At 40.2% G+C, this 13,154-nt stretch overlaps 1 protein-coding gene across 1 annotated transcript in view; it reads left to right on the top strand.

Moving 5' to 3' along the window:
• Positions 1-13,154, top strand: part of LOC126237142 (GTPase-activating protein) — a 157,415-nt gene that overhangs the window by 117,945 nt on the left and 26,316 nt on the right. The window contains exons 15-16 of the mRNA XM_049946973.1: positions 4,385-4,509; positions 12,344-12,462. Of these exons, the coding sequence (XP_049802930.1) occupies positions 4,385-4,509; positions 12,344-12,462 (244 nt within the window). The remainder of the gene's footprint in view (positions 1-4,384; positions 4,510-12,343; positions 12,463-13,154) is intronic.

The raw sequence follows: 13,154 nt of genomic DNA, 5'->3' as shown, positions 1-13,154 counted from the left end.
CTGGAGGGGGCCATATTGAACATCTCTGAACTTGTTTTTGAGTGAAAAAAAAACCTTTTTAAATACTCTTTGTAATGATGTATAACAGAAGCTTATATTATGTTTCTTTCATTAAATACACATTTTTAAAGTTGTGGTATTCTTTTTGAATCGCCCTGTATTATCCACAGTGTAGTGATTACTGGTAATGACATTTTAACTACCTTGTTAAATGGAATGTGGGTGGTTGCTTAGTCCCGAATGAGCTCAAAAATGTGGTATTAAAGTGTTCAGTATGCTATCTAAGCTGATGTGGTACATTTCAGATGGAATCCCACTTTGGTTTTCAGAGAGTACTCTTTGGCATTGGCCCATCACTTTGCTTGAATATACTGCAAATGCCTTGCATAACACAAAGTCCCAAGCAATAGCCCTAGCAAATGGGTAAAATACTCCTGTGAATAAGAAGGGTAAAAGAACATACACACAAAAATTATAAATAGTATTCTTAACCCTTTGACTGCTGAAGGCACGCCACCTGCTTGGCACGCTGAGGTGCTGCAGCCTGCGGTGTAATCAGTCTACCTGTGCTGCGTGCCTGTCTCTTGAAGCTGCCGCCAGGACCGGATCAGCCCACGCTGCTCAACCTGCCCTGTGCTGAATATTTCTCGGCTGAATACGGCTTGTGCAGAGCAGCATAAATTTTTGGCAACTTTGAGCTGTAATATCTCAGGCAATAGTTTTTGTAAAGAAATAAAATTTGGCCATCTTGTACAACTTTACGCATTCTCTTAAGAATAATAATGGAAAGAATTTTACAAGCCATATTGAACCAGAAAATTGTAGGTAAATCAGCCAAAAAAATAGGCGCCCGAAAAAATTTCGAAGTTTGGCTTCTTGCATCTCCTGAACTAATGCTATGACAAATGTGGAACTTGGCATGTAGTAACCTAACAGCACAAGGTTCTTAAATATAAAGATTCATTTCCATATCAGTTTTCAGTACTGAATGAATTAAGCACAAAATGGAAGATTTTGTAAAAACATCAAAAATGCGGTATTTTTGTTCCGATTTTGCTAAAAAACTATGCTCTATGAAACATACCAAGTTGTACAAGTGGAATGATAATTGACCACGAAAACTAGGCCCAAAAACAATGTAAACTTCTGGTTAGCATGTCTAGTAGTGTGAATGCATGATTAAAATGAGATTTCGAGTGCAATAGATTGACTGCACAATGATAAGGAATAAAAATTTTTATTCCCACTACTATTTTCCAACTATCTACAAATTAGTCAAAAAGATGTTGATATTTATGAAAAGATGAAAGCAGGGTGTATTCAATACTTCTTTTTCAAATACCATTTTCTATTCATGCTCCAAAGCCAGTCTCATTCGAACAACAAAATTTTAATCCACCCACCGTCCCCAGAACAGTGAGTTTAATTTTCATTATTGGCTATCAACAGAGACAAAGTAGCAAGAAAAATCGCACTGAGGAAAGAGTTTTAGCTTTGCCATATTGTCTCTCATTGATCAAAGGCGTTTAAATCAGTTATGGAGAACATGTTTTGTGCAAGTAAACTGAGTGTGATCTACATTTGTACTACTAAAAATAAAAGAATATAACTGTCCATGTTATGTTTTAATAATTTAAATGTATCGTACACAGATTAATGTATGGGTTTTGTTATACTACCACAGTGTACTTGGCGTAATTACATTTGCCACAGTACAGATATTGCGCCATCTCAATTACCAAGTCCGTTCATTTGCCAGTAAACTGCTACATATGAAGTAGTCGGGCTTCGTTTGAATAATTTTACACCTGTTTTCAATCCGGGCTTTGGACTGGCACTGGCCATTACATTTATAATTTTTTTTTTTACATATTTGCCTTTTTTTAGTAATTCATTCAGATGCATCAATAACTCTTCTCAGATTTCGTTTCCAGTGATTAGTAATGCTTCTTTGTATGATAAGTCTCAAAGCAGGGTGCAACACATAATGGAACATTGCAAGTTTTGCATTGGTATCTAGTTTCCCAGCACACTTTCTGTTTCATGCAAACCACGTATCTGCGCATTTTTCTGCGAATGTTCACTCACGATAACAGCCGGAAAATGTCTCCCTGTGAATCGCAGAGGATTCTTGTCATCGTAGCGCCTTCCCCTACCAGCTTTTTTGAATTCTGCACCATGTTTTGCTACAATCTCTCGTACGAGAGAAGGCAAAACTCTGTGAGTGCCATTTTTCACCCTGTTACTGACCGGTGGAGAGCATGAGCATTTAGAAAGCACAAATCCAGAATGCAAAAAAAAAAAAAAAAAAAAAAAAAAAAAAATCTTATAGCATTTCACAGTCATACGCAATGATCCCACTGAGCTCAGTAACATGTCACAACGGTCAACTGCATCCATACTCAAATTGTAATCTACAATACATTCCAGTTTCTTTATTTTTTTGCCAGTATTTCTGCCAGTCTTCTCTGTTTCAACTATTTGTGTTGTGTGACTTTTGGTCAACATGTACACCTCTCTCTTATTGCACCACTTGATAGCAAGGACCTTGTTAGTGGACCTTAACTCAGTTTCTCCTTGTTTTAATTTCTTCTGCAGTTTTGGCATGTTGCGCCTGTTCTTACAGACAGTGCCACATGCGGCTGTTCCATGGTTGTGAAGCCAGGGGAACAGGTCCGGGCTGGAGTACCAGTTATCGACATACAGAATATGACCCTGTTCCAAATATGGTCCCATAAGAGTTGCCACTGTGTCGCCCAAATTGTGGAACCCAATTTCTGTTGTTGCACCTGTATATACAATGAAATCTAAAATATACCCACTCTGACAGTCACACAGTACAAACGTCTTTATTCCGAATCTACTTTGCTTGGTTGGAATAAATTGCTTAAAAGATAATTGTCCTTTGAACAACAAGAGGCTTTCGTCTATACAAAGCTTGTGATGTAGGCAAATATGAATTACGAAACGTCTTACAAACTTTGCCAACAATCATCCTAATTTTAAATAGACTGTCGCCTCCATTACTCGCAGAGTTATCACTGAAGTGTAACATTCTCAGAAGTAGACAAAAATGGTCTCGGGACATAATTTTGCTGAAAACTGGTGTGTTCAAACTGTATCTCTGGACTAATAATCACTTAATTTTAACTTCTTAACTTGCACCATTAGAAGGCAAACAGCAACAAAACAATACATTTCCTCAAATCCAGTGTCTTTACACTTTGACAGTCGAGAATTCACAGATTCTGTAGTATTTTCTCTGGTGTAAACATAAAAACTACATACAGAACACTTCTGTGACCCATTGTTGAGTACTGCGTGAGTGTTTGGATTCACACCAGGTCAGATTAAAGGAAAACAGAGAAGCAATTCAGAGGCAAGTTTTGTTTCCGGTAGGTTTGAACTACTCAAGAGTATCACAGAAATTCCCTGTGAACACAGATGTGAATCCTTGGAGGAAAGAAGACGCCCTTTTTTGAGAAATGCTGTTGAGAAAGTTCAGAGAACAGACATTTCTGACAAACTGCAGAACGGTTGTACTGCTACCAACATACACTTAAAGTAAGGACCTTTGTGGTGTGCATATGAAAAATAAAGGCTATTACAGATGCATGCAGTCACTTTCCCTTGCTCCATTTACACTGAAATAGGAAAACGTATGGCTAGATGCAGTGAAATGAAATTATTGGCTGGGAGACTGTCTAGGGTTGTTCGGCCACCTGGTGCAGGTCTTTCCATTGGATGCCACTTCAGGTGCTTGATGAAAATGAGCTGAAATGTTTAGGACAACACAAAACATCTAGTCCTCAAATGAAGAAAATATACAGCCCTGCTGTGAATTGAACCTGGGACATGGCTATCTAGAGGCATTGGCATTCACTACTAAACCACCAGGCACCCACCGCCATTCACTAAATGGTGGCTTACAGTGTATGTATGTACATGTAGAAGTTATAATCCACTAGAAAGAAAAATTACACTGAGACTCTGAATTGCAGTTTCTCTCTCTCTCTCTCTCTCTCTCTCTCTCTCTCTCTCTCTCTCTATTCCACATCAACATCTCTACACAATCTATGACACAACTGACACTAGCGATTTAGGTTCTTGGTGATTTTGGCACTTGGCTGCAGTCCGTGTACACACACAGGAGGGAGTTGTCACTTGGTTGACTAAGTTTCACACTGAAAAACAGTGTTAGTATGTTTTGTTCAGATATGTTTAAATGATGGGCAAAAATTTATATCTTACAAACACAGTGTTACAAGGAAAGCTAAGTTTCTGTCTGTTATACATGTAACTTAAGTTGAATACATAATTTATTGTTATTTATAAGGCATGAAATCAAGTACATGTTTAATATGCTTTTCCTGTTTCATAATAGGAAAGGAACCACTTTGTTCTATTCCACTGGACAAAATACTGGCTGTAGAACGACTACAGGAAGACTCATTCAAGATGAAGAATATGTTTCAGATTGTTCAGCCAGAGAGAGCTTTATACATACAGGTAAATATTTCTGTACTTTGTAAACCAGTGAGGTATTGCTCACACACATTATTATTTTGGCTTCAGTGAAATTTTCTTGTACGTTCTGGAACTGAATGTTAAGTTCCATAACCAAAATGGGTGCATCTGCAGCTTTGCCTCCCCTGTTTCTACTTCATAATATTGTAATCTTTAAGAGAATGTGATGTGTTAACCACTTTGTAAAGGATGTCTTAACCACTTTGTAAAGCATAGGATCTGTACAAAGAGTTTATCATTTTCATCATAGTAAAGACATACAGAAAGTAAAATTCAGTTGTAGATATTGTATCAACACACACAGTACAGAATGCCAGTAAAAATACAGTCACTTTAATGTTTAGACCACAAACACGTTCAATACATTATCCATCTACATTGCCAGCTCAGTACCAGTTTAAAAAAGAGCAATCCATGAGTGGAGTGAAGCTATTTATCACACGGAACATTACAAAATGAGAATGGCAGCACTCCGTTCCAGTGTAAAATAGAAAAACACCTGATGGTGCCGAACGGTGTCGGTGCACGCCACTGGGGAAGCGTGACTCTCCATACTGTCTGAAGGTGCCATCTCCTATCAGTTATTGAACTTCGATGGACGGTAAGCGCTGGTGCGATTGATGTGGTAACTACAGGTTACCACAGTGTCGTCCTCATATCAAGGTTCCTGTAAACTGTGTCCCTTCCCCATCGTGTGGGATGGTGCTTGGTGCTCAGGAAGGCTGTTGGTGGATGCCCACTCTGTCCTAAAGAGCTCCCTTGTTGCTCTGCACTGGAGTATAGGGCCAAAAGTGATCCAGACAGTGATGGCATTGCTGCGGCCTGGTGGCACAACGCTTGCACTGGATCCATGGAGACAACTTGGGGCATGGGCCAGAACATGCCTCCAGTGGAAGCGGAACCTACTGTCTCTGCAGTGCCTTTCTCTGTAATGTATGGCCTTCCACATCTGGGCTCTGATGAACTGGCAGAAGGCTCGAAATGAGAACAGCAGAGGGTGAGCAAGGCACACTGTCATATGGGGCAAAATCAGTTGAAAGGTCATCAAGAATGGAGGTGAGCAAAGAGAACCAGGCATGGGAAGAGTGGACTATCTGGAAAGTGTGGGAGAGGCAGCAGAGGCCAGTTCTCTACTTAGGGTAGAGTTGATTGTGGTGGCAGGTCACCAGCCTGTATGCTGTCTGCAGTGTGAAAAAATGCTGCCTGCAGACGACTTTTGGGATCCAGTGCTTGTGGAGAGCGAACGCACAATCCCAGACCGGAGTCGCAGGTGTGAAATGCCCCATAAGAGGGACCTTCGACAACCTGAGTGCGAGAAGCATGAGATTAGATACCGTGCATGGCTGGCAGCTATGCAAGAGCTCCATCAGGCTCTTCTCCTCAATGGGAGTGAATCTGTATTAGCTAAGAAAGCACCTGTGTGCCTCATCTGCATAACTGTCACCAGTATACTTCTTCATTTTTGTCTTAAAAGTGTAGATGGGGCATTCTGCTGCATGAACATGTTGAGTACCATGGTACATGTAAAAATCATGAAAAGTTTGAGAGTTGGATGTAGGACCATTGTCAGTTACCAGGGTGTGGGGCATGCCTTTGATGGAAAAGATGCAAGTGAGAGCCCGCGCCGTTGCACCACTGTGGTGGAGTGGCAGGTGACTACGTACAGAAGCTGGGAGAGGCATTGGTGACCGCCAACCAATAAGCATCCAAGAAGGGGCTGATGAGATTGAAATGGGCCTGCTCCCATGGCTGTGAGAGCTAAGGCAATGGTGAAAAACACTGCCGGAGTGAGGCCTGATGACCTGCTCATTTAGAGCAAGCAGCGGTTAAATGTTCAGTCTCACAATTGATTTTGAGCCTGTAGACAGGCAGCGAGCCAGCTCCTTTGTGTGCGAGATGTCCAGATGATCTTGGTATAGAAGATGAAGAATGTCAAGCCTGAGAACGGGTGGAACAACCACCATTGGAACAGCGTTTTTTGTGAACAACAAGAGAACATCATTGACGAGTATTAGTCTTCATCACATAAAAAAAAATTATGAACGGGATCCAATACAGGAGCAGGAGGTTTTTCAGGCCACCTTTACTAGAACATATTGTCGCACTTGACGAAGAACATGGTTGGAGGCAATGGCTTGTGTGATGCGAGATTTAGTAATAAGGGAGCTGTCCAGTAAGTTTTCTTGTCAAAGTAAAAACAAAGTACTTCATCTTGATCAAAACAAGGGTGAGGTTCCATTAGCAAACATGAAAGAGCATCTGCATTTGAGTACTGGGCCAAAGGGTGGAAATGAATCTCATAAATATACATACTAAGGAACAGGGCACACCACTGACGCCGATGGGTTGTCTTGTCTGGGAAGTGTACCATGGTACTAAAAAGAGACACTCGCTAATGGTCTGTGATCAGTCTCCAAATGAAACTTAAGACTGTATAGAAACATATGAAATGAAGCTTCTTTATAGCACAGATAATGCATGGTATATACAACCCGGGACAACCAGGAGATCCGGGGAAAACCCGGGAATTTTTTCATCCGGGAGAAAACCGGGAAAAACCCGGGAATTTTTCATTGTTTTGGTTTTTAGTTAAATTTTTGTGATTTTGACTGGTAAGAACCAATACTCTAACCAAGGATATTACTGTATCCGGCTACTGCAGAATAATACTGCAACAACACAACATGAACGATTGGGGGGGGGGCGAAAATAAAACTTAAGTTGCAAAGGAAACGCGCCATATAGAACAACAAAACAGTGCTCATACAAGCGTCTGCCAACAGCGATGTGTGTCAAAGGCTTTAAGAAGACTATGCAATGCTTTATAACAAATTGCTCCGATGAGCGTGACGTGACAGCTGTTTAAATTAGATTCGTTTGAGCTGTTGTGGGCGGGCTCTTGAGCATGCACAGTTGAGTCGCGTATGAGTAATACATTCTCCCGCTTCTGGTTACAGAAGTGTGGCTGGACGCCACTACTTAATATTGCCCCGGTTCGGAAATACAGTAAATCTGGGGCTGATGCACAAAGCAGTCTGAGTTGAGGTGGGGAGTCTCCACGTGACCTGTGTTTATGTTCAGTGATTTTTTTGTTTCCTATTCATTTATTGCTCTCATGTTAAATGATAACAAAACGGATTTTTGTGGCCGGGAGCTATCAAATGAATTAAAATACGTCTGCATAATTACAGAAGGCTAAAATATGTCATTAGTTTCAGATTTTATCTCCACCTTTTTGACAGTCAAGCATTAATCGCCTTACAGAACAATCAAGTTATTTTTGCCGGTTTGCTAAAGAGATTTGGCTCAAAACTAATCTTTTCTGCTGAGGCAATCAATTTATGTGAATCGAAGTGTTTAATTTCACACTATTGGCTAGTTTCAACTGTTCGCTGCATTTCAAGTGCACGTATGGAATTATGCCATAATAAAAAACCAAACATTAGATAATACAGACGGGTGCTCCAAGAAAATTTACATACGAATGTGCATTTTAAGCCGAATTATGCGCTTTAGTATAGTTCACGAAATTCTGATGCTCTTGAAGTATCGTCTGATGTCTTGTTTCTTTTATGACATATGTAAGATCTTTTAATGTTTTACACGTACGAACATTGGGCTTCCTGCGTCATCGTAGCTGCGTAAGCGCGATGACGCCTGTTATGTGGTGCTCTCTTGCTGAAACAAACCTATTTCTAACAGGTCGCGGGGAAATATTGCAAATGGTGGTTTGAAAAGCGTTACATTCAAAGCAGATTTCCTTTTACGCAAGATGAACTGTGTGCGAGAATGTACGATGAATTCCTTAAATCACAAAGCGTTTGACTCTCATTTAAAAATCAACTCTTTGAGGACGACCATTTAGAAGAATGTCAAGCCCAGAAGATCAGACATTTACGTCGTTATTAAAAATTTTACTGGCACATTTGTGTGATGTATCGTAAAATGTAACACGCGCAAAAAGATCAGCATTATATGTGGAAGCTTAGCTTCTCTTCCAGCTTATTAATCTTGGAGACCAATATTATATGTGAATGCTATGTATGTTAATTTAAACCATTAACTTTTCTTATTCGTGTGTTCGCGCTACTGAAGAGTGATCTTGCTATTGGGTTACTACATCACGTGTCCTATGCTGCCATCAGCTGGCGAGATCACGTTACATGAGCTATGACTGTCTTACAAAAGTGCATCGCAATCTCGATTTCAATGTTTCGGAAAGTAACATGCGGTGTTTAGTGGAATTAAAATTTATACCTTTGTAATATGAAAATATGTAGTGTACATGTTACTGCACATCAAAGGTCTTTCAAAACTTGTTTTTCCCCCTGGGTTTTCTAAAGTGCCAGGAAATTCTACTCCGGTATATAAAACCATAAACATTCAAAGAATTGATGAGTTTTACTGTGCCGAGGAAGAGTATACTGTCACTTAATGCCAAAAAGTGTATTTTCACCCGGGAGAAAGTGTATTTTTAACCGGGAATTTTTTTTCCTTGTCCACGTATACACCCTGTAATGGGAGGAGTCTCCTTCTCTACTTGAGAGCAATTCTCATGTGCTTCATTAAGCATCTTTGATGCAAAAGTGATGAGTTGTTCTGAATCATCAGCACAATATTGAGACAATATGACACCCATGCCATACTGTGATGTTCCATTGCAACCTTAAGCTGAAGTCACAGATGATAGGTGGCCAATCACAGAGCAGAATGCAAACTGTCTTTTGAAGTCTTGAATGCATGGTCAAAGGCAGGTGCCCACTTCAGCATTGCACCTTTATTAAGCAGCTGATTGAAAGGATAGAAAAACAAAGCTGGGTATGAAAGGAACTTGCAGTGATAAGCGACTTTGCCCAAGAACGCTTGGAACGTCGTCATATTCGAAGGGTTCAAGAGGGTCGCAGTAACTGTTGTGTGGCTGTCAGTCTGCTGATTACTCCAATGAGAAATAACATGTCCCAAGCATTCTGTAGAGGGTTGGAAGAAATGTGACTTTTCGAAATTGCAATCAAGACCTGCATCACCCAAGGTCTGAAACAAAAGACATAGATTGAGGAAATGGCCCTCAGTGGTGGAACCAGTAATAACAGTGTCATTGAGTAATTGATAGAACACAGTAAGCATTGAGTAAGCTGTTCCATGTAACATTGAAAAATGTCAGGGATGCTTGCAGTGCCAAAACCAATCTGTTGCATCTCTAGTGGCCATACAGTGTAGTGACAACAAGAAGCTGGCGTGATTTTCCATCAAGTGGCATCTGTAAGTGCGCTTCTGACAAATCAAGTTCTGAGAAATATTTACTGCACATCAGTTTCATCATAAATTCATTCAGTTGAGGAATGGGAAACGTATCAGCCATGGACTGTGAATTAACTGTCACCTCAAAGTCACCATGAAGATAGAGTTTGCCCCTCAGTTTCCTGTTAAAGAGCAATCATATACACCACTGACTGGACGAAATGGGTTCCATGACACCTAAAGCTGTTAATCTGTCCAGTTCTTCCTTCACTGGAGCACGAAGTGCAAGTGGAGCAGGCCTGGCACAGAAAAAATAAGGTCGCACCAAAGATTTGAGAGTGATGAAGTTATGTGCGCTATGTAGTCAGTAGCTTTCAAAGTCCTTATGAAAAAAGGGCCAAATATTCATTGTACAAATTGTTTAACACTTGATAGGGCACAAGATACAGTGCTAAATGAACAGAATCAGAGACCATAAATCCAAAATCCTAGAAAGTGTCCAAACCAAACAAATTTTCTACAAATGTACTGTCCACTACCACAGAAAGGTAATAGGTCAAACCAATACCTTGTATGTTGTTTCTACAGTAAACTGGCCGAGAATAGGAATCTGCTGTCTATCATAGTGTGAAGGAGGCAACAGTGGAGGGGAACTAAGATGTGGATAAGTATTTGAATTCCAAAGTTAGGTCACTGCACCCATATCCATATTTTGGCATAACGAGGTCATGTTAACATGCACATTGATGAACAGTTTATTAGAAAGAGTTGCAGTCTCTCCACATACATGACTAACAACATTAATGCCCATGGAAGTGGAAGGCACAGCAGAAGTGATCAAGTGTTGCACACAGTTGCAATGTGACCTTTCGTATGACATATTATGCAGCACAACGCCCAACATTGTGGACTGTGTTGAACAAAATAAGGAGGACAGGGGCTTGGGGAAAGTTGTCTGCCAAGATCGTGTGAAGAAGAAGAGGTAAACTGTAAATTTTTGCCACATTAATTGTAATGGTAGTTTTAAAAGCTGATGTCCTTACAGACCATACATGAAACTTTTCTTTTTGCATTGTATCATGTTCATGGATATTGAGGTATACTACAGACAGGAGAACGTGGCTAGCATATTGAAAAAGGCAGCAAATTTGTGTTCTAACAGAGCTACTGTAACAGTTTTATGAATGTCTATTTTTGTAAACAACTGTGGTAGCAAATTATGTTCCATGTGATGTACTAAAGTGTGCGTCATTTATGATGGTGGCCGAGTTTAGGTTCGTTCTGCGCATCTGATGTCACAAAAGACAGTCAGCCAATGAACAGAGAACGACGTTGCCAGAGCTCGACTGCAGTGCAGAGCACGGACGAGTGTCTTCAGTTTTAGAAACATTCAGTCATAAATAAAGTAATTGAACAAAAGCAGTGTCTTGATAGCAGACTTCCTTTTATAGAAAGTTTGGGAAAAGCATTCTTCATACCAATTGCTTCATATTCTATTAATTAAACAAGCAATAAGCCTCCTAATTCAGACGATAGCAAGGAAAGGTGTTTGTATCATTCTCACTAACCGCTTTTTCGCAATAAAGAACAGCGGTAATTGTTTATTTCCTATTGTACTTCGACGAAGCGTGAGTAATTCATAGTCATACCAACAGTGTTTGTCGGTATTTTGCGTGATAGTTTAAAGTTCTCCGGGAGACATATTGAATGATGAGCTTTGTTAGTGTAATTGTTAAAGTGTATGGCTGCTAAGCGAAAGGTTCCGTGTTCAAACCTTATTTGGTGCTTAATATTTTCTTTATTTAAAAACAATATCGAAGTGTCTTACTTCATGAATTTTATTCGATACGCTATGGACTTTTACCCCTTGAACTTCGAAACAAAATTAAGTCATGTATGGGGGGGAAGGTATCAGTCAAGAAGATGTGTAAAAATCAAATTTTTGCGCCAAATATTTTTTGTGAAATCGAATGATAAAGTGTGTCGAAGCAGTCGACACACCATGTGCGAGCAGTGCAATGATGACAAAATCGCGCACATCGCGGAAAGCGGGGAGCACATCTCTGTAGCAGCGAAAGGGTTAATGTGGCTGTGGTGGCTTTACTTCATAAACTGCATGCTCCCCCCTAAACGTAAGTTTGCAAACTATACTATGGCGCTGCTTCTCTTGGCGCATACAACTGACAACGCAGCAATCTCCCGCGTCTGGGCGGGCATGTGCGAACCGGCAAGATAAAAGAATGGAACTATAGCATGTTTCTGAGTGACCAGCAACCACAATGGAACCCTACTCCCTTTCCGAACTACTTCCAAAAACTGAGAAATGTAAAATTTGGATACCTGCAAGTGTTGGTCTGCTTTGCACAGTTAGGAGTCTAATTAATGGAACATACATTTTGAGAACAGAATGTGCGATTGTGAAGTTGCGCACACCATTATTCATTTTTATTTGTTGGAACTAAAAATCACATTATTTTTCATAATTTAGCTTTAGTGTTTGACTTTTCCTTGATTTAGTAAAGTGTCTTCATTATTTGAAAAAAATAGCACTGTATACAGTAATTCCATTTATTTTTAGGCAAATAACTGTGTTGAAGAAAAAGAATGGATTGATATTTTGACAAAGATATGCCAGAGGAACAGCAATCGACTGAAACGATACCATCCCTCCGCCTATATCAATGGAACTTGGCTGTGGTAAGCAAATGTTCGATTTAAGATAGAATCATTTTTATAAAATTAATTTAGTAATAACAATGTTATGCAATGAGCTCTGTTCTTCTCTTTGAAAGGGCATACAAAACAGTAAAAAGGAAACATGGAACATTCTGTTATTTTTCCTTCTGTTCTCTTGGGACCAAAATTAAAGTGTGTTAAGAATTCATTTTCTTTGAGTGACCTACCAGCCACTTCTGGGAATACTATACAGGGTGTTACAAAAAGTGTCCAGAAACGCTTAATTTCCATGTTAGAGCTCATGTTCTTCCACTTACGCTCAATGGAGCACATTATCATGATTTCATACGGGATACTCTGCCTGTGCTGCTAGAATATGTGCCTGTACAAGTACGACACAACATGTGGTTCATGCACGATGGAGCTCCTGCACATTTCAGTCGAAGTGTCCATACGCTTCTCAACAACAGATTCGGTGACCGATGGATTGGTAGAGGCGGACCAATTACGTGGCCTCCACGCTCTCCTGACCTCAACCCTCTGGACTTTCATTTATGGGGGCATTTGAAAGCTCTTGTCTACCCAACCCCGGTACCAAATGTAGAGACTCTTTGTGCTCGTATTGTGGACGGCTGTGATACAATACGCCATTCTCCAGGGCTGCATTAGCGCATCAGGGATTCCATGTGACTAAGGGTGGATGCATGTATCCT

Source organism: Schistocerca nitens, chromosome 2, assembly GCF_023898315.1.
Source record: "Schistocerca nitens isolate TAMUIC-IGC-003100 chromosome 2, iqSchNite1.1, whole genome shotgun sequence".
Lineage (NCBI taxonomy): Eukaryota > Metazoa > Arthropoda > Insecta > Orthoptera > Acrididae > Schistocerca > Schistocerca nitens.
This window is presented reverse-complemented; position numbering and strand designations above follow the sequence as displayed.